General features: G+C 43.2%; 1 protein-coding gene and 1 long non-coding RNA gene across 2 annotated transcripts; one reads left to right on the top strand and one right to left on the bottom strand.

Annotated features, from left to right (window-relative positions):
- Positions 1-26,541, bottom strand: LOC110754520 (uncharacterized). Its single transcript, XR_015835506.1, has 4 exons — positions 26,299-26,541; positions 11,299-11,461; positions 10,316-11,166; positions 1-195 (listed from the first exon to the last, which is right to left on the bottom strand). It is a non-coding gene; the product is annotated as an uncharacterized LOC110754520 (long non-coding RNA).
- Positions 11,731-13,625, top strand: LOC148294999 (uncharacterized). Its single transcript, XM_088251572.1, has 2 exons — positions 11,731-13,021; positions 13,312-13,625. The coding sequence occupies exons 1-2, from the start codon at positions 12,040-12,042 to the stop codon at positions 13,344-13,346; spliced, it is 1,017 nt and encodes a 338-aa protein (XP_088107698.1). The 5' UTR covers positions 11,731-12,039; the 3' UTR covers positions 13,347-13,625.
- Positions 26,542-26,708: the final 167 nt, after the last annotated feature.

Raw genomic sequence — 26,708 nt, 5'->3', positions numbered from 1 at the left:
AGAACTTGAAGATTCAATAATTACATAGTTTACCAATCTTGATTCCTACTATATCCATACAAAATATACCATATCCATAGCATTAAACTATAATTAGAAATATATGAGCTACATGTGATTGCTCATAAATGCTGCCCATTCAATCTGAATTTCATCAATTTGTTCTTGTGTATGAGTTAGCTTTGCCTTCTTGTACTGCAAAACCAAGATTAAAAAAAAGAAGAAAAAGTTTGAGTAAGAGATTATAGAACAGTAGACCAATTCTCTACCCCTAGACAATTCTATGCCCCTATAAATATAAGAAATCAGCTTCTATGATGATACTACTACTTATGTAAATACAACTCTTATCAGAAATGATATTACCTGTGGGAACCGAATTAAATCACCCTAGGTCAAATAATTCCTTCCATTTGGGGATTATTTGACCTAATTGGGAGTTACTCAATTTAATTGGGAGTTACCCAATTAAATTAGCAATTACCTAATTAAAATGGGGATTGATTTGATTCCTACCCTAATTAGGGATTTGATTTAAATCAGATAAATCAAATCCCTAATTAATCAAATCTCGCCTAATCGGGGAGGAATAATTCCTTTCCATCTACAGAATTATTCCTCTGAAACCCTAGCCTCCGAGGCTCCTATAAATACCTAGCTACACACAAGGGTTAAGGTACGTCTAAATTCCTACTGAAACTCTGCAGAAATTATCCTTCACAAACCCTAGCCACCATCTTCTTTCTCTCTCTCACACACAAGGCTCCGGCCTCCACACACGGCTCCGGCCACCCGGTTTTCCTTGAAACACCCATCCTAACTTATGCATCGGAGGGCCTTTCGCCAACACCCCCCGAGTGTGGTCCTTTTACTCCGATCTATTTTGCAGGGAGAGAGAGGTGCGGAGAAGACAAAGGAATCTTTAGGCGAATATTCCCGTGGGAGGAAATTTGCTCCCACAAATTGGTGATTTCATTAAGAGCGCGAAATTATACTCAAAGCGTGCTCCAAATTCATTTTCCACAACTTTTTCCAATCAACCATGGTCGATACAAGACGTTCGAAGAGTAACACCACCACGACGGGCCCGTCTCACGGTTTCGTGGTGGAAGCCTCTCTGCAACCTCACGGAATCATGGCTGCCAACGCCTTGCGTCCGCCTCCTAGCGCTTCGCAGCCACCTCCAACTGCCGGAATTGCAGAACAGCCGCCGCAGACAGCTACTGGAATTGCAGAACAGCCACCACGTGGTCCTGTGACCTGCACAACCATGCAGCCACAAGCGCCAGCGGCCGGAGCTGCTCTGCCGCGCCATCCTGCTGTCGGAGCACAGCAGCAGCCACACCACTCAACTGCCAGACTTGCTGCACAGCCCCATGGCTACTTTGGTGCCTCCCCAGCCTTGGAGCAGATCCTTTCTCTCCCTCCTCTGCCACCACACTTGACGTATGCACCTGTGTACGCGTCTAATGGAGCCCTAGCCCACGTGCCATTGGGCCCAATGCACACCTCTGGTCAGGTGGACCTTAACTCATGGGTTGATTAGCTCACACAAAGGGTCGACGATCAGAACAACCTGATTGGCCAGCTACTCAGGCAGATCAACTTGAACCAAGGCCCTAACCTTGGACCCCGTGAGGAGGAGAGGAGGACGCATGAGCATGTCAGCGAGCAGTTCGAGAGGTCCCAAGCCGATCAGGCAAATGGGCAGGGGAGAGAACGAGATCGTGCTGGCGAGACACAAACATCTGCAAGTCGTACTCTGAGTCAGTCGACGATCCGTTCGAGGTTAGGTCCAAGGACCAATGTACGCGAAAGGCTGGGCCCACAATCCAATGTCCATGCCCGCTTGGGCCCACAGTCCAATGTCCACGCCCGCTTGGGCCCACAAAGAAGTAACCAATCCAGGCTAGGCTCACAAAGAGCTCAAGTTCGTGAACAATCGCGTGACGAGCGCAACAATCGACGCTCACCAGCCTGCTCGAGGACCAACACACGGCAACAAGCCGTAGAGGACTCCTCACAAGCTCAATCTCCTAATCTGCCCCACGGGCAGAACAACCAAGAGGATCGACCCTTGGGAACCGAGGAGGAAGTTAACTAGCGGCGCTCGAGACACCGAAGACATCGACCCGAACCACCAGCCCTGCGGGCAGAAGATGTCGAGAAGTTAGTGAATGATCGACTCCAAAGTCTCCAACTTAAAGGAAGCACGGATGAGGCCCTGCACAAGGAAATTGCTCAAGTTGACTGCTCACCCTTTACGGACGAGGTGGAACGAGCTGCACCGCCGAAACGGTTCACAACGCCATCCATCACTCCATTTAAGGGAGACTCCGACCCTGAGAGCCATTTGAGGCACTTTAAGAGTGCCATGATCCTGTACAAGGCAGACGACGCCCTGATGTGCAAAGTGTTCGCGATGACTTTGAGAGGAGCAGCTCAAGACTGGTTCCACACTCTACCGTCCGGGTCGATAGGCAACTTCAAGGAGTTCGCCCTCATCTTCACAAAGGAATACACCTCTTACAAGACGGTCAGAAAGCATGCAGACCACTTGTTCAACCTGCATAAGAAACCAGACGAGTCTCTTCGAGACTACCTCAGACGATTCAAGGCTGAGAAGGCGAACATCATAGGATGCAATGACCAAGTTGCATCCTCAGCTTTCAAAAAAGGCTTGCCAACGGAACACTAGCTATACCGTGAGCTGGCCATAACTCCAAGCCAAACCTTGGCAGAGGTCTTCGCGATGGCAGAGCGCTACGCACTTTGGGACGATGATCGTATTGCGGCGAAGAAAGCCAGCAAGCCAGCTGATCACCCGACAAGGCAGGAGAGCCAAAAGGGCAACAAGTTCGAGAACAAAGCCCGAGACAAGCGCAGATCGCGGCCCCAAGAGGGAGGCTCGGAAACAGGAACCTTCACTGAGTTCACTATCCCAATCCACCAGATCCTGGCACAAGTGAAGGACAAGCCGTGGGTGAGGAGACCGCCGCCCCTGAGGGGAGACCCGTCTAAGAGGGATGCCAGTAAGTACTGCGCATTCCATGGGGAGCATGGTCATTACACAAACAACTGCAACGCCTGGAAAAGGCACCTTGAGGAGCTGGTCAGAGACGGCTATTGCACAGAATTCGTTGCAAAGAAGGCCATCCAGCAGATCGAGGATCGTGTTACGGCTGCCAAGGAACCTCCCCAAAAGGTCATACGGATCAACACCATTCTAGCTGACTCCCAGGAGTCCGGGCTGACCACCAAGGAGCGCAAGAGGAAGATCGCGCAGGCGACTTATGTCTCCCAAGTCACAACGGGCGTACCAGTCATTGCAGATACACCCATCATCGGCTTTCAGAAGAAGGACTTGATCGGGCTTGATCTGCCGCACAATGACGCCCTAGTAATCTGCATCCAAATTGAACAAGCTGTGATCGAGCGAGTTCACATGGACGAGGGCAGCGCAGCCAATATCCTGCAACTATCTGTTATCCAACAGATGGGATTGGAGCCCAAGATCAGCAAACTTGCCAGATCACTCACCGGCTTCAATGGGGCCACGTCAATCACTGTTGGGACAATTGACCTAGACGTCCGCTCACCCCCAGTGGTCTGCTCGCAAACCTTCATGGTCATCGACGAGGTCTCTCCCTACAACGGGATTTTGGACCGACCATGGATCAACAAGATCGAAGCCATCACATCTTCTCTACACCAGAAGATCCGCTTCCCCATCCCTGGAGGCGGTATCGGGCAGATCAACAGTGACCAAGCCATGGCAAGGAGATGCACAGCCCAAGGGCTCAAGAAGAGCAAACATCTGCAGTTCACACCAGTAATGCAAGCTACTGACGAGGCAGGAAACACTCCCAGCAGACAAGCAAGCCCGAGCGGGAAGGGAGTTGCTACCTCAAAATAGCAATTAAGGAGCCAGGATCAAGGCGAGGGAATCCGCCTGGAAGACTCCCCTGAAAAGGGTTGGAAGCCTGAGGATGACGTTGAGTTAGTACCCCCTGATCCTGGCCCGCCAGACAAAGAAGCGCAGATCGGCTCGCGCCAAAATCCAGACAAGACGGATCGAGACGAGGGAATCCGCCCGGAAGGCTCCCTTGAACAAGGTTGGAAGCCTGAGGAAGACGTTGAGTTAGTACCCCTCGATCCTGACCAGCCAGACAAAAAAGCGCGGATCGGCTCGCGCCTAAGCCTAGACGAGAAGGTGGAGCTGACCACCTTCCTCCAAAAGAACAAAGACATGTTCGCATGGTCGCCATCTGACATGCCTGGCATCGACCCGAACATCATCTGCCACCGACTCCATGTCAACCCTGCTAGCAAACCCGTGGTGCAGAAGAGACGCAACTTCGCTCCCGAGCGAGTTGCGATCATCGAAGCCGAGATCGATAAGCTTTTAGCTGCCGGCTTCATTGAAGAGGTCTCCTACTCAGAATGGCTGGCCAACGTTGTACTGGTGGCAAAGCAGGAAAAGGGCAAATGGAGAGTTTGTGTCGACTACATCGACCTCAACAAAGCTTGCCCAAAAGAAAACTTCCCATTGCCGAGAATTGATCAGCTCGTGGATTCAACTTCCGGCAATCAGCTGCTCAGCTTCATGGACGCCTACTCCGGCTATAATCAAATCCTAATGTACGAAGATGACAAGGCGAAGACCTCTTTCATCATAGAAAGAGGGACCTACTGCTACAAGGTCATGCCTTTTGGGCTAAAGAACGCCAGAGCAACCTACCAAAGGCTCGTGAATAAAATTTTCAAGGAGCAGATCGGCAAGACCATGGAAGTCTACGTGGATGACATGCTGGTCAAAGCCCCTAAGTGAGCAGACCACATCAAGAACCTCAATGAGGCGTTCAGCCAGCTCCGCCAGTATCGCATGAAGTTGAATCCAAGTAAGTGCACGTTCGGTGTATCGTCCGGTCGATTCCTGGGATACCTAGTAACTCAACGAGGTATCGAGGCGCACCCACGCCAAATCAAGGCCATTCTCGAGATGAAGTCACCTTCAACAGTAAAGGAAATACAAAGTTTGACGGGCAGAGCAGCGGCCCTCAACCGATTCCTCTCGAGATCCACCGGCAAGTGCAGACCATTCTTCAAGGCTTTAAAGAAGGGGCAAAGAGATAAATGGGACGAGGAGTGCGAAGAAGCTTTCCAGAATTTGAAGACTTACCTCACATCACCTCCCCTGCTCTCGAAGCCAGTTCCTGGTGAAGACTTGTTCGTGTACCTGGCGGTGTCCAACTCAACCGTCAGCTCAACTCTCATCCGAGAAGAACTGGGGGCCCAACATCCGGTATTCTACACGTCAAAAGCCCTTCTCGATGCTGAGACTCGCTACCCAAAATTGGAGAAGCTCACTTTGGCCCTTGTAGTTTCCGCGAGAAAGCTGCGACCCTACTACCAAGCTCATCGAGTCATCATCATGACCGAATTTCCTTTGAGGTCAATCCTGCACAGCCCTGACGCGTCTCAACGACTCATGAAGTGGGCTATAGAGATAAGCCAATACGACCTCCTCTACCGGCCGAAGACTGCAATAAAAGCCCAAGCTTTGGCAGACTTTGTCGCAGAATTCACGCCATCGGCTGAAGAAGAGAAGCTGGTCAGCAAAAAGAAGGAAAGTTCGAGTGCAGACAAGACCTCCGATGAACCTGACCAACCCAGAGACATGGGGCAGTTGCGCGTAGATGGAGCGTCGAACCAAAAAGGAGCTGGGGCAGGTGTCGTCATCATCACTCCGGATGGAACCCTGTTGGAGCAAGCTATCACGCTTGGCTTCCCAGCCTCAAACAACGAGGCAGAATACGAGGCATTGCTCGCTGGCTTGCGCTTGGCAAGGGAGCTGTCAATCAAGAAGCTGGCCATCTACTCAGATTCCCAGCTGATCACAAATCAAGCCTCAGGAGAATACATGGCGAAGCACCCAAGGATGATCTTGTACCTTGATAAAGTCCAAGAGCTGTTGAAGGCGTTTCCTACCTTCACCATCCAACAAGTGCCTCGAGCAGAGAACGCGCATGCAGACGCACTAGCGAGCTTAGGATCAGCGCTTGATACCCAGTTCAAACGCTCTATCCCGGTCGAGCACCTTGACCAGCCAAGCATAGAAGAGGCAGAACAGCCAAACTTGATGCAGATCGACGAGGATCCTAGCTGGCAAGACCCCATCATTGACTACCTGGTGAACGAAAACTTACCCATGGACAAGTCCGAGGCTCGAAAAATCAAACAAAAGGCTGCGAGGTACTACATGAAAGGTGACATGCTTGTTCGCAGATCATACTCCGGCCCTCACCTTACTTGCATCAAGTACCCGCAGACGCTCGAGGTTCTTTGCAAAAGACACGACGGCGAATGTGGAAATCACGCTGGGGGCAAATCGCTTGCCCAGAAGGCTCTCAGCATAGGCTACTTCTGGCCTACCATGGGCCAAGACTCCACGGAGTATGCTCAAAGATGTGATCGGTGCCAACGATATAAGCCGATCCTTGGCTTGCCATCTGAGTAATACCATCCGTAGAACAGTCCATAGCCTTTCATGCAATGGGTCATTGACTTGGTGGGACCTATGCCGACAGCACCTACCAACAAGGAGATGATGATCGTCGCCACGGATTACTTCACCAAATGGATCGAGGCCGAGGCTTTATCCTCTACCAAGGAAGCTGATGTCGAACGGTTTATCTGGAAGAACATCATCTGCCGATTCGGATGCCCGCAGTCAATAGTCACCGACAATGGTACTCAATTCGTGGGCAGGCAGATCACCACAGTCCTTGCGAAGTATGGCGTCAAGCAGCACCTGTCAACTCCCAGATACCCCCAAGGCAATGGCCAAGCAGAGGCATCCAACAAGATCATGTTGGACTGCCTGAAGAAAAGACTGGAAGGCGCAGAAGGAAAATGGGTCGACGAGCTGCCAGGAGTTCTATGGGCTTATCGCACAACCAAAAGGAGGTCAACCGGCGAGACACCATTTTCCCTAGCCTAGGGGACAGAAGCAATCATCCCCCCACACATCACAGTCCCTTCCATGAGCATTGAGGTGGGCAGTCTTGACCAAAACTGCAAGCAGATGAAAGTCAACCTTGATCTGCTCGAAGAAGAACGAGAAATGGCCATTGTTCGAGTTGCAACTTACCAACAGTAGCTCACATCTTACTACAACAAGAAGGCCATTGTTCGAGCTTCCCAATAGCAGTTGGCATCTTACTACAACAAGAAGGCCATTGTTCGAGTTGCAGCTGACCAGCTCGACTCCAAGCAGGCGACGAGCCTCCATTACCTCCATTGAAGGCAAGCTACTTCTCGAGTACAAACTTCATGGAGCCTTTTTCAAGCGCTATGTCCTCGACATACGCCCACAGGCGACAAGCCTTACCTCCACTGAAGGCAAGCTACTTCTCGAGTACAAACTTCATGGAGCCTTTTTCGAGCGCTATGTCCCCGACATACGCACACAGGCTACAAGCCTTATCTCCACTGAAGGCAAGCTACTTCTCGAGTACAAACTTCATGGAGCCCCTTTTTCAAGCGCTATGTCCCCGACATACGCACACAGGCTACAAGCCTTATCTCCATTGCAGACAAGCTGCTCCTCGAAGCACGAACTCAATGGAACCTCCATTGCAGACAAGCTGCTCCTCGAAGCACGAACTCAATGGAGCATTTTTTGAGTATTATGTCCCCGACATATGCTCGCAGGCGACAAGCCCCACCTCCATTGCAGACAAGCTGCTCCTCGAAGCACGAACTCAATGGAGCATTTTTTGAGTATTATGTCCCCGACATATGCTCGCAGGCGACAAGCCTCACCTCCATTGCAGACAAGCTGCTCCTCGAAGCACGAACTCAATGGAACATTTTTTGAGTGTTATGTCCCCGACATATGCTCGCAGGCGACAAGCCCAACCTCCATTGCAGACAAGCTGCTCCTCGAAGCACGAACTCAATGGAACCTACATTGCAGACAAGCTGCTCCTCGAATCACGAACTCAATGGAGCATTTTTTGAGTATTATGTCCCCGACATATGCTCGCAGGCGACAAGCCTCACCTCCATTGCAGACAAGCTGCTCCTCGAAGCACGAACTCAATGGAGCATTTTTTGAGTATTATGTCCCCGACATATGCTCGCAGGCGACAAGCCCAACCTCCATTGCAGACAAGCTGCTCCTCGAAGCACGAACTCAATGGAACCTACATTGCAGACAAGCTGCTCCTCGAATCACGAACTCAATGGAGCATTTTTTGAGTATTATGTCCCCGACATATGCTCGCAGGCGACAAGCCCCACTTCCATTGCAGACAAGCTGCTCCTCGAAGCACGAACTCAATGGAACCTCCATTGCAGACAAGCTGCTCCTCAAAGCACGAACTCAATGGAGCACTTTTCGAGTGTTATGTCACCAACATACACTCGCAGGCGACAAGCTCCACCTCCATTGCAGACAAGCTGCTCCTCGAAGCACAAACTCAATGGAGCCTTTTTCAAGCGCTATGTCCCCGACATGCACACACAGGCTACAAGCCTTACCTCCATTGTAGGCAAGCTACTTCTCGAGTACAAATTCAATGGAGTCTCTTTCAAGCGCTATGCCTCCGGACATACACTTACGAGATACAATGAGAATTGAAGTTTGAAAGACAACTGAAAATTCCATTACAAAGCTGCCAACCAGTCAAGTTCAACAAGAAATGAACCTGATTCTGCTCAACCGGCATCATCTGCTCAACAGCCCCAGCTGCCTCCTCCTCCGCATCTGCCCTAATCTCATCAGCCGGGCCACCTTTGGCTTCGTCTTCCTACATTGCAACTTCATCAGCTACCTGCTCTTCAACTGCTTCTACATCCACAGCATTGAGCTGCTCACTTTGAGCAGGGGGTAAGTCAAGATAGAGCTGCTCACCATCTTCATGTTCGAGAGGGCAACAAGGAGGAGCACCGTTCCTGCAGTCCAAGTATCCCAGCTTGTATGCATTAGCAGCAATTTTCATGCTTGGATGCCTCCGTGGCTTCAACATGAGTGTCAAACTTGACCAGCAGAGCTCTCACCGACTCCTGGATCGGTAGTTTGCGCAACTGAAGGACTTTTTGCTCGAGCAGACGACTTTTTATCTCTCTTGGCTACAACTTGCAACATTGAGTCAGCTCCGCGCTTGACTGTTCGTGGCTTTGCAGACGAGTCGTGACTGCTGAACAGAGGCACAGTCTTCTCAGTTTGATCCCCGGATCAGTGCAAGCAACCCAAACCTTGCTTCTATGCAGCCTCTTTATAAGGCAGATCACTGGTTTTGGGCAGTTCAACCGGAGACTTTAGGAGAATATCCCGAACCTCCTGTATGCTACTGACATGCTTACTATTCACACTGACGAGGCGCTTGATCATAGCAAACGAGGCAGGAGCAACTTCCATAAGGACCTTCTCAGCAGACGAGACCCTCCTTGAGGAAGACTTGCTCGTGGCAGAAAAAGGTCTCGGCTACTTTGGCTGTGGAGACGTATTCCTTGATCGTGAGACTACGACTTCATCGTGGGCAGATCTACAGCTAGACTGCCCAAGCCAAAGTCCAATTGGCAAGTCAAATACCTCCTCAACTCAGGAGCCCAAATCCAAGAAGGAAGCCCAGTTGCAGTTGGACATCCCAATAGATAATTCACATCTCCTACATGCCACCACGCGCCATGCAGAAGCTGGGGGGCATTTGTGGGAACCGAATTAAATCACCCTAGGTCAAATAATTCCTTCCATTTGGGGATTATTTGACCTAATTGGGAGTTACTCAATTTAATTGGGAGTTACCCAATTAAATTAGCAATTACCTAATTAAAATGGGGATTGATTTGATTCCTACCCTAATTAGGGATTTGATTTAAATCAGATAAATCAAATCCCTAATTAATCAAATCTTGCCTAATCGGGGAGGAATAATTCCTTTCCATCTACGGAATTATTCCTCTGAAACCCTAGCCTCCGAGGCTCCTATAAATACCTAGCTACACACAAGGGTTAAGGTACGTCTAAATTCCTACTGAAACTCTGCAGAAATTATCCTTCACAAACCCTAGCCACCATCTTCTTTCTCTCTCTCACACACAAGGCTCCGGCCTCCACACACGGCTCCGGCCACCCGGTTTTCCTTGAAACACCCATCCTAACTTAGGCATCGGAGGGCCTTTGGCCAACACCCCCCGGGTGTGGTCCTTTTACTCCGATCTATTTTGCAGGGAGAGAGAGGTGCGGAGAAGACAAAGGAATCTTTAGGCGAATATTCCCGTGGGAGGAAATTTGCTCCCACATTACCTATATTGTCGCTCATTCAGAAATGATGTCATCATGGAAGTGAAGTGAAGGATCATTTGTCTATTCATATTTCTCTCCTCATCAGGTCTCAACGGACTTTCGGAAGCATGCAGGACTTGAAATTGGGAAGTACTAATGGATCACTTAAGTGTCTATTCAATGATCACTTCTAACAAGATAAGCTGATCAAAACCCTGAATTCATTGACTGGAATGCACTTAGGGAGTTAAACAGATATATGCATACATATGTAGTATATGGTTGAGAAGTGACCCTAACCCTTTTTTCAGACAATTATAGCTGATGTAGTTTAAAAAGGATGAGAAATAAGTCAGGATTTGTGGTAAATTTAGAAATACATATCTTCACGCTAAGTTTCTTTACACATTCGTTGTAAACCTGAGGAATAAACTCCTTCAACTCTCAAAAAATATCAATGGTTCAATGAAATACAAAAAACATATTCAAGACAGACTCATACAGGGTAGAAGTGTGAAAGTAAAGTTTTATTTTTTGGTGTGAGCAGCATATCTGCTATGGCAATAAAAGATATGTCAAAGGACCAAATCCTTGACAATGTGTCCAGAATTGGAAATTCCACCATCAGAAATGATAGGCACACCATTTTCTCAGCAACCAAACAGAGCAGACCTAACAAAACCAATACTTTCAACATATAGAACAGAACCTAATACACCACCAAAAAGAAGGATTTTTCATGTATAAGCCATAAGGAAAACTGAGATACCTTCCTCCAGTTGAACTAAACTCTCAATTTGCAAAATCTCCCTTTCAATACTGACAAACCTCTCCGTAACTGCTAGTGTGCTGACAAAGCGCACTAATCTGCCCTATAAAAAAGAAAAAAAGCTTTAACTAACAACAAAAGAAATTGTCTATCTAAATTAGCAAACGATCAATTACACTAGTGGGCAATTTCACAAATTAACAATAGAGAAGGCCAAAAGAAGTATGAGAATTACCTTTGAAAGGCGGATTTGGTGAACCAGAGTGCATGATTTGTGGGTGGGCGAAGAGTAATTGAATGGCCACCTCTAGAAATCTCATCTTTTACAGATTTGAGGGTGGGCAAAGGGTTGGAACAACCTAGGTGCTATTTCTCTGTTTTCTAAGTTGCTCTTCAATCTGAAAAATTCAATCAAAAGCAAAATCTGAAAATCCATAGGCACAACAGAAACCAAAGGAGCCAAACATATAACTGTTAGTTGAGACAATTACAAGACAAAGACAAGACATAGACAAGACCCTAAACCAAGGAATGCTTGTCTACCATCTCTCTACTTTTCCATGTTTACATATCCATGTTTTAGGGATGTTTACACATCCATGTTTTAGGGGTACCTTTCTAGGATTTGTGCTAGATGTAATTATTAATTAACCTTTGTACAATTGCATATAACTCTCAAGTGAGTAATACAATTTTAGATTAGCATTCTCTGCAAATCCTCTTCTCCAAGTTCATCTCTATTCTCTCAATTACACTATCTTTGGCATGGTATCAGAGCAATCGATTTTGGTTGCCTCTGCATAATCTTGTTCTTGCCTAATCTCTACCTATCCTTGCCCATAACTTGCTGTTGTATTGTCCCTATCTCATACCTTGCCTTGCCTCAAAATTGATCTTGATCACAAGCATTATTTGTGCTCTTGTTTGCTGAAGTTTTAAGCTATTTCTTCCTCTACATCCTTTATATATTTACCTCATGGGTGACACCAACGACTCCATCAACTCCACGGGCGACTCCTCTAAAATCGACTCCACCAAGATCGACTCCACCACTCCACCACCCCGGTCCTCTCATGACTACTCTCCAATTACTCCTGATAAGTTGGATGGGTCCAACTATCCTGCATGGTCTCGTAGTGTTCGCTTGGCCATCACTGCTCGTCGTATGGCTGGTTTCATTAATGGTAAAAAGATTGCCCCTGCCATTGATGATCCTAGCTATGAAGCTTGGGATGAAGACAACTGTTTGGTGCAGTCATGGCTCCTCAACTCCATGACCAAGAATGTACGTGCCTTATTTGATCACTGCTCAACGGCTTATGCGGTGTGGGACGCAGCTCGGAAGACATATACTGTCACACAGAATAGCTCCAAGTTGTACCAACTCCGTCGTCAATCAGTCACCACCTTTCAAAGTGGTGAACCTGTGAATGTATTCTATGAAAAATTACACATAATATGGCAGGAAATTGACAGCCTCCGTCCCTGCAAACATACCAATCCCGATGATGTGGCTCTTCACCAACAAGCACTTGAAGTTGAACGTGTGTACGATTTTTTGGGAGGACTCGATCCCAACTTTGATTCCGTTCGTAGTCGGATCCTTGCCATGAACCCGCTTCCAGCAGTCATTGAAGCTTATGCACTTGTGGTAGAAGAAGACAATCGCCAATCTTCCATGCTTGGCGGTGGGAGTGCGATGGCAGTCAAGCCATATCGGCCACCACACCGTACGTCATCCGGACTTCCCCCCCGGGACCCCAAAACTGAAGATGCAAAAGGAACTCAGAAGTGCACTCATTGTAGTGGTAATCATCTTGTTGAGAAGTGCTTTAAGCTTCATGGTTATCCTGAGTGGTGGGATGCTCTCAAGTCCCGCAATAAAACACCCAAGGCAGCATGTGTTGTAACTACCGATGCTCCTCCATCTTCCACCCTACTCTCCGACTCCGAATCAGGTACACGACCCACTACATGGATAATTGACACAGGTGCCACTGATCATATGACTTTTGACTCTACTATGTTTACCACAATATCTTCTAAGTCTCGTCATCCTTACATCACTAGTGCCAATGGAGTTCCCTCTAATGTTGCTGGTGAAGGAACTATATCACTTTCCCCTTCCTTATCTTTATCTCATACACTACTTGTCCCCTCCATCAATTGCAATTTGCTGTCTGTTGGAAAATTACTTGACTCACATAATTGTTATGCCACATTCTATCCTTCCCATTGTCTTTTTCAGGACCTCACGACTCACGCGACGATTGGGCATGGTAAACGAAGGGGGGGGTTGTATTCCTTGACGGTCTCTTCACCACCAAGGGCAGCTCATACTCATGGTTCCAGCTCACAAGTTCGCAATAAACACCAGATTTGGCTTTGGCATCGTCGCCTAGGACATCCATCCTTTGGCTATCTTCAACGTTTGTTTCCGTCTTTGTTTCGTGGCTTAGATCATTATCAGTTTCAGTGTGAAACCTGTGTATTGGCCAAAAGCCATCGAACTGTTTTTCCCTTAAGTGATAATAAAACGGAATTTCCTTTTGATTTGGTTCACTCTGATGTTTGGGGTCCTGCTAAAGTTTCTTCCAATGGCAAAAGATGGTTTGTTACATTTATTGATGATTGCACTCGCATGACTTGGGTTTATCTACTAGCTCATAAAAGTGACGTTTCCGCTGCAATCCGTGAATTTCATGCTATGATTACCACACAGTTCCAAGCCTCCATCAAAGTATTCCGGTCTGATAATGGTGGGGAATATGTGAACAATGTCTTGGCACAATTCTTCCGAGACCACGGCATCATTCATCAAACCTCCACATCTTTTACTCCACAACAAAATGGTGTTGCAGAGCGAAAGAATCGACAATTACTTGAGGTCACTCGTGCATACATGCTGGATAAATCGGTCCCTCACTACTTATGGGGACATGCCCTTCTTTCTGCAGTCTATGTAATTAATCGGGTACCTAGTAGTGTTTTGAAGTTTGAAACTCCATTGAATACCTTGGCTCGTCACGTCTCTCTTCCTACAGTCCTCAAGCTGCCTCCTCGCATATTTGGTTGTGTTGTATATGCTCATGTTCCATCTCATCATAGAAGTAAGCTGGACCCTTGTGCCATTCGATGTGTGTTCGTTGGATATGGATCAAATCAAAAAGGTTACAAGTGTTACCATCCTCCTACTCGCAAGCTCTTTGTCACTATGGATGCCACATTCCATGAAGATTTATCATACTTTGAAGCTTCTAAGCCCCCTTCTCTTCAGGGGGAGAGGAGGAATGAAGAGAAGGGAGAAAAAAATCAAGTCTGTGAAGAAACGACCGGTCGCACTGACCCAAGCGACCGGTCGCCCTGTTCCAGACTTGGTGAAAAACGATTCTGTGAAGAAACGACCGGTCGCACTGACCCAAGCGACCGGTCGCCTTGTTCCAGCGATAATGAAACTCGACTCTGTGAAGAAACGACCGGTCGTAGGCAAGAAGCGACCGGTCGCGAAGACTCCTGTAATGAAAATTGATTCTGCCCCAAAGCGACCGGTCGCACAGAACCCAGCGATCGGTCGCCGAACATCAGTGAACTTGAAGATGGCTACAGCGATGAAGGTACTGAAAAACTGTCGTTCTTGTTTGGTGAAGATCCTGGAGGGAACAATCCAAATGAGTGTTGTGATCAACTACAAAATACAACCCTTCCTTCTCAACCATCGGACCAATCGTCTCGTGATGAGGAAACACTTGAGGTAATTCCTGAAGCACCTAATACTATACCATACACTCTCCCACCTAGGACCACTAGAGGAAAACCCAAACCTCAATATTGTCCTGACCTCACTGCCAAGTCTAAATATCCCATTAATAACCATGTTTCAACTCATAGATTGTCAAAGTCATATGCATCATTTGTCAATCAATTATCTACTGTATGTGTTCCAAATAAATGGCAGGATGCTATAACAGATTCTAGATGGGCTGAAGCGATGGCAATTGAAATGGAAGCTCTGAAAAAAAATTCTACATGGGAAATGGTTCAGTTGCCACAAGGGAAGAAACCAGTTGGATGTCGGTGGATATACACCATTAAATACAAAGCTGATGGATCCATAGATCGATACAAAGCTCGATTAGTGGCCAAAGGGTATACACAAACATATGGAATTGACTACCAAGAGACATTTGCACCTGTTGCCAAGATCAACACTGTACGTGTTCTCATGTCATTGGCTGCAAATCTTGACTGGCCACTACTGCAGTATGATGTAAAGAATGCATTTCTTCACGGGGACTTGCAAGAAGAAGTGTATATGGAACCACCACCAGGGACCTCTATGACACTCGGTCCCAACACCGTGTGCAAGCTGAGAAAATCGTTATATGGGCTAAAGCAATCACCACGAGCCTGGTTTGGAAAATTCACAGATTCTATGAAGCGCTTTGGGTACACTCAGAGCCACTCGGATCACACTTTATTCTTAAAGCGTCGTGGTGACAAACTTACGGCCCTTATCATCTATGTTGATGATATGGTGGTTACCGGTAATGACAATGAAGAAATGAAGAATCTGCAGAAGCTCCTTGCTAGTAAATTTGAGATGAAGGAATTAGGTGAGTTACAATATTTTCTTGGCATAGAAGTTGCTAGATCAAAACATGGCATATTTCTATCACAGCGAAAATATGTGTTAGACTTGTTAACAGAAACTGGAATGCTTGATTGTAAGCCAGCTGATACACCCATTGAGCAGAACCACAAGTTAGGGATGTATCCAGACCAAGTACCCACCGACAAAGAAAGGTATCAAAGATTGGTTGGGCGACTGATTTATCTATCACACACACGCCCCGACATAGCTTATGCTGTGAGTATGGTGAGTCAGTTTATGCATCAACCAAGTGAGGCACACATGAATGCAGTAATACGGATCATGAGGTATTTGAAGGCTGCCCCTGCAAAAGGGTTGATATTCTCCAAACATACACATATGGACCCAGAAGGATACACAGATGCTGATTGGGCAGGATCCATCACAGATAGACGTTCGACTTCTGGATATTTTACTTTTGTGGGTGGTGATCGGTTCATAATTGTATATTATTTCTTACCCTTCTAGCTTATGATTTGGTTATGTTTTTGAGTTAAACTTGTGCTTTTAATCCTTTTTGTGTTTATCTTTCAGTTAATTGAGCTTTAGGTAACAATGATGGCTTTGGAGAACATAATTCATGCAATTCAAGCATGTTAAGGCCTAATTTGGATGAATTGATGAAGAGCTTAAAGACAAATTCATTATGGCTACAGCCCCCTGCCAGTCCAGTTCCGTAGGTCATATTGCAAGCTTTGTTTCAGCAACCTACATAGCTCGGATGAGGCCACATTCTTCATGAACGTTGCTCCAATTGGTGTGTACTATAACATATCCAAAATTCAGCCCCATTGGATAAATCTGGAGTCCGTTACCTAGCAAACACAGAACCATGCTCAGGATGGATCTTATCAGCGCGGAAAATGAGTTAGCAATTTGTTTCGGCCTTAACTTCTTCCTCCGACCTTGGATTGGCCCAAATAACATATGGCTGGAAAGAAGACATTCTGAACTTCAATTTAGAGTGCTTAAAGTCCTAATTTGATTAAGAGAAGCCCAAGTTGTAAGCCCTTGAAGTTGCTGGTCATGCTGACCTCAGCATGTGCTGGTTGGATGCTTGGTCATGGTGAGCTAGGTATGAGCTATCATTTCTGGTTGGAAGCTTGGTCATGGTGACATGAAGATGAGCTAGGGCTGCTGGTGGGATCTATTGGTGAAGTGCATCAACCAATTCAAGATTTTCTAATACAAGTGCATCACCCAATTTAGATTTTCTAATACAAGTGCATCAACCATTTCAGATTTTATAAAACAAGTGTTGTATGCATTAGCCATACTTAATTCAGATTTTCAGCTTCCTTAGGCCTATATATAGTGAGGTTTCCCAAGCTTGTAAACACACCCCAAGGGGGGGAGCTCTCAAACACTTCTCTAGAGCTCCCTTCCCTTCTCTCCCTCAAATTCTCTTAGTTTTCCTTTCTAGTTCTCAATTCTAGCTTTCCTTTTGCTTCTTAGTTGTAATTTATTTTTCATTATGTAAATTCTTTTCTTTAGTTTCAAGTTTGATTAGTTTCCAAGTTTCAATTATGGTTCATGTTCTTATTCATTATGCTTATAAGTTAATATGCTAGTTTGAATGATTGATCACCATTTAGGCTTGCATGTTAGCTATCTTGGTTTGAATTAAGAGTAGACACCATACTTTAATTCGAATTGAACTATGAATAGGAAGAGTATGTATGGACATTCGACAACAGGGATTAGATACATGCTTGGTTGTTTAAATTGTTCTTCTATGCTTAATGGGTTCCTAATGCTTAATTTTAGGTTAGACAACAAATGATCAAATTAGGGAATTAGGAACACAAGGTTATGACCACACACCATGGCTTAATCATACTTTAGCTAGAATCAATCCATTAATCTAAATTGAACTTGGGAACTTATTTGCTTGAGTTACTTATTTCTTTCTTCCTTGTTTTATGTTCTTTGTTTTTGTTTCTATTTTGTGTAGGGAAACTAAATTGGATCATTCAATCACCAATCCCTGTGGAATCGACCTCGCACTTACATATGCTATACTACCAACGGTTCGTGCACTTGCGAGTATCACAAGTTGAGGATGCAACTGAATCCATTTTGGTGCAGCTGTATCTACGCAACAAGTTTTTGGCGCCGTTGCCGGGGATCGGTAACATTGTTTGATTCTATTTGGCTTTCCTACTTTTTCTTTTCTTTTCTTTTCTTTTTTTTTTTTTTTTTTCTTAACTAGACAATTTCAAGTTTTAAAGTTAATGACATTAATGGACAAGTTGTGTTTGTAGTCCAACAGAAAAGGATAATTGCCCAACAAGCAAGAGAACTGGGTTTAAGTCCCAGCTTACACAACCCATTGGTGATTGTTGCTTTGAAACATGGAATTGGATGTGTGTTGATTTTCCTTTTCATTTTAGTTTTTATTTCCTAATCCTTTTTTCAAGTTTTCTGTGTTCGTTTTAGCAATTTATGATAGCTTAATAAAAATGGAGAGAGATGGCAACCTCAATCATAAGAATGGGGAGTGTGGAGCAGTGGGAGAAGTCGCGACCTCCAAATGCATCCATGCTCGACCTAATCGCTTCAAGGGGGAGTATTCCAATCTTTTCTCTTTAGTTGTTTTGTTATTATTTTAGTAATTTTAATTTTCTATTTCTTTTATTAAAAAAAAATTAAAAAGATTTTTTATATTAGCTGACTCGTGGTAACTCCAGTGAGCGTCTCCGTCAATACAGTGTCTAGGAGTTCTTTAGGCGACACCTTCGGTGTCTAAGAAGTTTGGGTTTTAAGTGGGACCTTTGTGACCCCTCCAACCTTCCCGGATCCCCTGGCTGTGTTTTCTGAGGCCCTTAACTGGTCATCCATGAGTTGCTTGTATATTTGTGTGTTTTATAAAAACAAAAAACAAAAAATTTAAAAAAATTGAAATTTGAGTTTTTATTTTTTTTATCCTTGTAAATTGAAATTTGGAACTTCTTTTTTTTTTATTTTTTTTATTTTTCTTTGTGTGGTCAGTTAGTTGTAAATAATAATAAATTTAAAAAAAAAATCAATTTGGAACTTCTTTGTTTTCTTTTTTTTGTTTTGTTAAGTTAGTTTATGTATTTATTTACGTGGTGTGGTTAGTTAGTTTATTTCTGAGTGTTAAAAACATATTATTTTTATTTCACTCAAACACTGCATTACAAACAAAGAAAAAAAAAAGAAGTAAAAAATTTAAAAACAAAAACAAAAAAAAAAACAAAAAAAGAACAAAAAAAAAAAAGAACATTCAAATAAATTAAAAATAAAAACAACTTCTTCTTCTTCTTCTTCGTCTTCATCTTCATCTTCATGGCATGCCTCTATTATCTCTTACTTGCAGAATCTGCAGCAGCTCCACATGGTCCTCATTTTTTCTCTGCAGTGCTTCCACGTGCTGATTGGCACAGTAGAGCCGCTTCTGCAAGTCCGCCACCATAGCCTTCAAGGAAGTTATTTCCTCGCTCATCGCGGCACACTCCCGTGTTCTCGCCAGCAATCGCATACCCAAATTGGTAGCCAAGACCGCATGGAGAACAGTTAAATTATTGGACTCCTCCACCGCTGCTTTGTCAGACCTCTGTGCCACATGCAGATGATCTGTCGGTGTGAGCTTGCAGCCAATCATGCCTCCAAGCAGCGCTGCTCTGTTCGGCATTGCCTCAGAAAAGTTCGGTATTACCTCAGCAAAGTTTGAGGCCGTACCGTGATGATATGTGGAGTTTGGGAAGACATGGTTTTGAGGAGCCCTTATCTGCGCATTCGGTGGTGCAAGGGACAGTTCAAGGCTAAGATCATCAAGGTGAGTGCATGAGGATGCCATTGTTTTGTTTTTGGATTTTTTGATGTTTTTCTCTGAATTTGCAGGAAGAAATGCGGGGTACTCTTCTACTTCACCGAGATGAGTTTAAATAGACTTATACAGACGAGGGAGCCGAAAGCACTTCGGATCTCGAGGGTGCTATCCTGTGCTCTTTTCTCTCGGATCCCTTCATTTCTGGCGCAAATTGCGAGCACGTTTTTTTTTAAAAGGGAGCATGTCTACACTTTCACTTACTTTTGCCTCCCTGTTTTCTGATGTTTGTGTTTTTGCTTTTTCAGTTTTTATTTTATTTTATTTTATTTTCAATTATTTTCTTCTTGTTTGACAGGTTTCTTAATAATGTAGTTGGAAGAAGAGACAAAATTAAAGATGCGTCTTGGACACCTGGTGCAAGAATCCCAACTCTTCTTTTAAATTCTTGTTTGAATTGCGTGTTTATTTCAGTTTATTTATTTATTTATTTATTTTGTTTTTTTTATTTAATTAGGTAGTATAATTTAAAACTCATAGGATATTCTTTGAAGGAGCTAAATTTTTGGTAACTCCAGTGAGCAACCGCAGTCTATACAGTGTCTAGGAGTTCTTTAAGGCGACACCTTCGGTGTCTAAGAAGTTAGGGTTTTAAGCGGGACCATTGTGACCCCTCCAACCTTCCCGGAACCCCTGGCTGTGTTTTCTGAGGCCCTTAACTGGTTATCCTTAAGTTTTTCTCTTAAAAGAAGAAGCAGTTATTTGTGTATTTACTTAACTAAAAAAAAAAATTAAAAAAAAAAAAAAAAAAAATCTTGTTTGGGTCTTCGTGTTTTTGTTTGATTGTCGTTCTTTAAATTTAGGGTCAATCGTTTCTTTGAGATAGCTAACGTTTTTATTTCCCAATTAAAGAAAAAAAAAAACACACATACACTTTAAAATTAAATAAAAACTGAAATCATTTCTTCTTGGCCTTCGGTGTCTCGACCATAGGAGCTTTGAGTTTGGCCCTCTGGCTGTCCTCTTCCGGGGCTTCACGCACAGCCTCTTGGGGCTCATCACTTGAGCTCCCAAAGATCGCAATCTTAGCTTGAGCGTAACTACTCTCGCGATCTGCTTGCTTGCGTTTACCCGGTCGGTCTAGGTCCTCCAGTTGCTTTCTCATGTCGCGAGAGTACAACTCTACCATCTTTGATAGATTTTTATTCTCGTCTCGCAATACTTCTAGCTGGTGTCGATTCACCTCCACAATCCTTGACCTCTCCCTTTTCAAGCTTTTTATAGCACTCTGACAGTCTTCAACCAAACTTCGCTCCGCCGCCAACTGAGCTTTAAGCACCTCTACCTCATGGGACTTCGCAAGTAGGCGATGACCCAAACTTGCGACACATGCTGTACTCTGCACGCTCAGTGCCAGGGCATCACTCGTGACCCGGTTGTCATCCCTTGTCCCGAACACACGTATATCTTTGGGAGTCACTAAATTTCTGCAAACTCCAATGGCAACATCGTTGTCCAGGAGTATTGAGTCATTGACAGTCACAGGCCCCCGTGCGGAGGCAAAGTAGGGCATCCATACTGGTGCTACTGCTTGGCCTCGTGTCTGAGTCGGTGGAGCTAGGTTGAGATCTAACGAAAATGGGTAGGAAGAGGCCATTTGATTTCTCACTTTTTTCTTCTTTTCTCTTTTGTGTTTCTGAGTTTGTGGTTTTGTTTTTATCCCCTTCTTTTTCCTTCTTATAGATATAGTCTTTGACAAACCCTAGCCATTGCAGCGTCTAAGCATTTCTGAATCTCCAGCATTCATCGAGTCCCACAACCTTCTCGCTTTCCAACCGTACCCAACACATTTATCTCGACGTGACCTTTCTGAACGGACGCGTTCAGTAAAGTCATCACGACTTTGTATGGCCCCGTAATTTCTACTTGTGGAGTCTGCGGCGCCTCTATGCGTCGACACGTGGCTCCTGCTTTTTGCCCGTGACTATCCATGAGACGACATTAGGGACCACGTGCTTTCTTTTCAGAAATCCCACTTTGTGCTCATAATTCACGTTTTATCTTCTTTTTAAAATAATAATAATAATAATAATAAAATGTGTGGGCTTCAGAATTCATTTTGGGTCGGTTTTTCACCTTGTTTGGGTTTCAAGGTGGGTTAATTTCATTGTGGGCTTTGGGCTTCAAATTTTTTTGGGTTTCAGAATTGTGTGATTAGGGTTTACTGTTTCATTTTTTGTTTGTTTGTTTGTTTGTTTTGAAATTTTTATTTTTGTAATTATTTTATTTGTGTATTTTAATTCTTGTGTGTTTTGTGATTTATATTTACTTTAGTACCTTTCATTTCTTGCTATGACATTGCTTGTTCCTAATTTTTAAACATTGAGGACAATGTTCATTTCTAGGTTTGGGGGTATTGGAGTTTAGCATGTAAATTTGATTTTTTTCCTTAATTTAATTTAATTTTTTTACTTGTTTTTATTTTTATTTTATTTTGTTTGAGTCTTGCTTTTATTTTTATTTTGATTTTATTCACTTTCCGAACACATTTGATGAGATTGTGATAAATGTTTGCATGACTTAAATGAAAATTGGATTTCATTTTATTTTAGTGTTTTTTTTCTTTATTAAAAAAAAAATAATAATTTAAAAAAAAATAATTTTAATTTGGCATTGTTCTAACATGATATGCTTGAAACCTTCTTTAAACTTGCCATTTGTTTCATAATTTTCCAATTAAAGGATTTGCATGATCTAAAGAATTGTATGAAGCATAAATTAGACTTATATAACCAACCATATAAAGTGAGCTTTTGAGCCTTGTACTTCAATTCATGAGTGTTATATACATACTCTTATTTTCTTGTCATCAAAGTTGTTGTTTGATCTCATTATTCATTGATTTGGTTGAACACTTAAAAGTCATTCATTCTTATGCAATTTGATTTCATGACATTTAAGAAGTGATATTAAGGCCCTCTTTGGATCGTTTGTGCCTTTCAAGCTAACCTTATGCATGCTTAAGCATGATTTTCCATTGTTAACCATTTTGAGCCTACATGTAAACCTTTTCTTTCATTTTACCAATTATATTTGCTCACCTTAGCCCGAAAAACAAGAATTTACCTTTATAAGGAACTCATGAGCTCTAATTCGGATGTGTTTTTCATGCTAAGTTTGGGAAGGGATATTACATAAAGAAAAAAAAAATTCACTCAATTGGTGAAAGAAAAGAAAAGAAAAGAGAAAAAATTGTGATAAACTCGTGGTTGAATGAAATTTCATTTTTGGGTTTCATTTTTGGGCCTTCTAAATAAATTGGTGTTTGTTCAATTCAAGGAAAGGAGTATGAATAATTGTAAATGAAGGTATAAGGAGTTTTGATCGTGTAAAAGAAAAAATCTAATCGTGATGATTCGAAGTCTTGTAAACAATTGTTTTATGCTCTTATATTTTGAGTTTCTTGGACTTTGTTTTATCCATACCCTTCATTTCTTACTCACCTTACACCCTTGGCCCCATTACAACCCATGTTAAAGACCTAAATTGATCTTAAATGTCATATGGTTGAATTGCATGCATTTTCTTACTTTTAAGTGTTTGGCATCCTTCTTGAGATCATATTAATGCAAGTTCTTCATCTTTCTATTTCGAGTTAAGTCTTTATGGTTTAACTCTAATCTCATGTTTATAACTGAGTGTTGCATTATAGCCCTCTTCTGAGTGATTCATTTGTGAGAGGACAACTTTGGTGAGATTTGAAGTTGAATTTGTGCTTTGTATGATTTTTGAAATTGTGTGAAAACTAAGATTGGGGAATTTGTTACATTTGGCTATCACACTACCACACTTTGAGCATGTTGTGTTTTGAACTTTGCCGCCTTGTAAATAATTTCTAAAATTGAGTTTTTATTGTTAAAATTTTTGAGTCATGTGCATGAGTCATTTCTCTTCAGAAAATGTTCGGAAAGATTGTTTTGAGTTGTATTTTTATTTCTTTTATTTTTGTTTTTGTTTTTGTAATTATTTTTGTTTTGGTTTTTGTTTTTGTTTTTGCTTAAGGACTAACAAATCTATTAAGTTTTCTAACCATTTTGTTTTGTAGAGTTAGAAAAACGTTTGTGGGTATCGTATCTGTTAAACCCTCAGGAGACACAACTCCTCCTACTAGGGATGCCTAGAGGTTTAAAGGCTTGTTGCATATGCTAAATGCAATCGAGTTACCTACGAAAGTGGTTTAGTTAACTTCTAGTTTTGTTTTTAACTTTGTTTTGTGTTGTTTTGCTCGAGGACTAGCAAAATCTAGGTTTGGGGGTATTTGATCGGTTCATAATTGTATATTATTTCTTACCCTTCTAGCTTATGATTTGGTTATGTTTTTGAGTTAAACTTGTGCTTTTAATCCTTTTTGTGTTTATCTTTCAGTTAATTGAGCTTTAGGTAACAATGATGGCTTTGGAGAACATAATTCATGCAATTCAAGCATGTTAAGGCCTAATTTGGATGAATTGATGAAGAGCTTAAAGACAAATTCATTATGGCTACAGCCCCCTGCCAGTCCAGTTCCGTAGGTCATATTGCAAGCTTTGTTTCAGAAACCTACATAGCTCGGATGAGGCCACATTCTTCATGAACGTTGCTCCAATTGGTGTGTACTATAACATATCCAAAATTCAGCCCCATTGGATAAATCTGGAGTCCGTTACCTAGCAAACACAGAACCATGCTCAGGATGGATCTTATCAGCGCGGAAAATGAGTTAGCAATTTGTTTCGGCCTTAACTTCTTCCTCCGACCTTGGATTGGCCCAAATAACATATGGCTGGAAAGAAGACATTCTGAACTTCAATTTAGAGTGCTTAAAGTCCTAATTTGATTAAGAGAAGCCCAAGTTGTAAGCCCTTGAAGTTGCTGGTCATGCTGACCTCAGCATGTGCTGGTTGGATGCTTGGTCATGGTGAGCTAGGTATGAGCTATCATTTCTGGTTGGAAGCTTGGTCATGGTGACATGAAGATGAGCTAGGGCTGCTGGTGGGATCTATTGGTGAAGTGCATCAACCAATTCAAGATTTTCTAATACAAGTGCATCACCCAATTTAGATTTTCTAATACAAGTGCATCAACCATTTCAGATTTTATAAAACAAGTGTTGTATGCATTAGCCATACTTAATTCAGATTTTCAGCTTCCTTAGGCCTATATATAGTGAGGTTTCCCAAGCTTGTAAACACACCCCAAGGGGGGGAGCTCTCAAACACTTCTCTAGAGCTCCCTTCCCTTCTCTCCCTCAAATTCTCTTAGTTTTCCTTTCTAGTTCTCAATTCTAGCTTTCCTTTTGCTTCTTAGTTGTAATTTATTTTTCATTATGTAAATTCTTTTCTTTAGTTTCAAGTTTGATTAGTTTCCAAGTTTCAATTATGGTTCATGTTCTTATTCATTATGCTTATAAGTTAATATGCTAGTTTGAATGATTGATCACCATTTAGGCTTGCATGTTAGCTATCTTGGTTTGAATTAAGAGTAGACACCATACTTTAATTCGAATTGAACTATGAATAGGAAGAGTATGTATGGACATTCGACAACAGGGATTAGATACATGCTTGGTTGTTTAAATTGTTCTTCTATGCTTAATGGGTTCCTAATGCTTAATTTTAGGTTAGACAACAAATGATCAAATTAGGGAATTAGGAACACAAGGTTATGACCACACACCATGGCTTAATCATACTTTAGCTAGAATCAATCCATTAATCTAAATTGAACTTGGGAACTTATTTGCTTGAGTTACTTATTTCTTTCTTCCTTGTTTTATGTTCTTTGTTTTTGTTTCTATTTTGTGTAGGGAAACTAAATTGGATCATTCAATCACTAATCCCTGTGGAATCGACCTCGCACTTACATATGCTATACTACCAACGGTTCGTGCACTTGCGAGTATCACAAGTTGAGGATGCAACTGAATCCATTTTGGTGCAGCTGTATCTACGCAACAGGTGGCAACTTAGTCACTTGGAGAAGTAAGAAGCAAAAAGTTGTGGCTAGATCAAGTGCTGAAGCAGAATTTAGGGGAATGGCTCAAGGACTGTGTGAATTGCTCTGGTTACGGAACTTACTGAAGGACCTTGGAGTTAAACCATTAAAGGCTACAAACTTGTACTGTGACAATAAAGCTGCTATCGAGATAGCACATAACCCAGTACAACACGACCGTACCAAGCATGTGGAAGTCGACCGACACTTCATCAAAGAGAAACTTGAAAAGGGTATAATTAAGTTTCCGTTTGTAAAATCAGAAAACCAACTTGCCGACATTCTGACGAAGGCCGTATCAAGTAAAGTTTTTTATGATTCATTTGACAAGTTGGGCATGCGTGATATCTTTGCACCAACTTGAGGGGGAGTGTTAGTTGAGACAATTACAAGACAAAGACAAGACATAGACAAGACCCTAAACCAAGGAATGCTTGTCTACCATCTCTCTACTTTTCCATGTTTACATATCCATGTTTTAGGGATGTTTACACATCCATGTTTTAGGGGTACCTTTTCCAGGATTTGTGCTAGATGTAATTATTAATTAACCTTTGTACAATTGCATATAACTCTCAAGTGAGTAATACAATTTTAGATTAGCATTCTCTGCAAATCCTCTTCTCCAAGTTCATCTCTATTCTCTCAATTACACTATCTTTGGCAATAACAGATCTACGATCTGTCGACACAATCGAAGAGTATTATCAACAAGACAAACAAAAAATCACTTCGTTTGAGAGCAGCTGCTCTGGCTTTACCCATGGCGATACTTTTGGCGACCCCAGCGACCTGGACGCAAGGGATATGGTGACCTCAGTGACCTAGACGCAAGGGATATGGCGACCTCAGTGACCTGGACGGCGAGATCTGTGACCTGGATGGTGAGCTCGGTGACCAAGATGGCGCTATGGACATGGTGTTTAAGAGATGAGAAAGGGAGTTGAGAGAGAGATAGAGGGTTTTCTGAAAAGGTCGTGAGAGGGAGTGTTTGAGAGAGAGAGCTGTTCGTGAAAATTTAGAACGTAAATGAAATTTTTGTCCAGCGCTTTTTAAAGGACGACGGTTTTCAAAATTAATGGTCGTAATTTTTATCTGAGCCTTTTAAAGAACGACGGTTCCTTTTGGAACCGTTGTGGTTTTTCATGATTTTTAAAAACACAACGCTTTT

This window comes from Prunus avium, chromosome 4, assembly GCF_965620075.1.
Source record: "Prunus avium chromosome 4, drPruAviu1.hap1.1, whole genome shotgun sequence".
Classification (NCBI taxonomy): Eukaryota; Viridiplantae; Streptophyta; class Magnoliopsida; order Rosales; family Rosaceae; genus Prunus; species Prunus avium.
Note: the sequence above shows the minus strand (reverse complement) of the source record. Positions and strands in the feature narration are given on the sequence as shown.

What these genes read in the sequence shown, in the direction of transcription:
- LOC148294999 (XM_088251572.1), top strand. Translation starts at nt 12,040, where the DNA reads ATGGGTGACACCAACGACTCCATCAACTCCACGGGCGACTCCTCTAAA. An exon ending in ACTCTCCGACTCCGAATCAG is followed by an intron (nt 13,022 to 13,311) that starts GTACACGACCCA and finishes TGTCTTTTTCAG; the next exon opens with GACCTCACGACTCACGCGAC.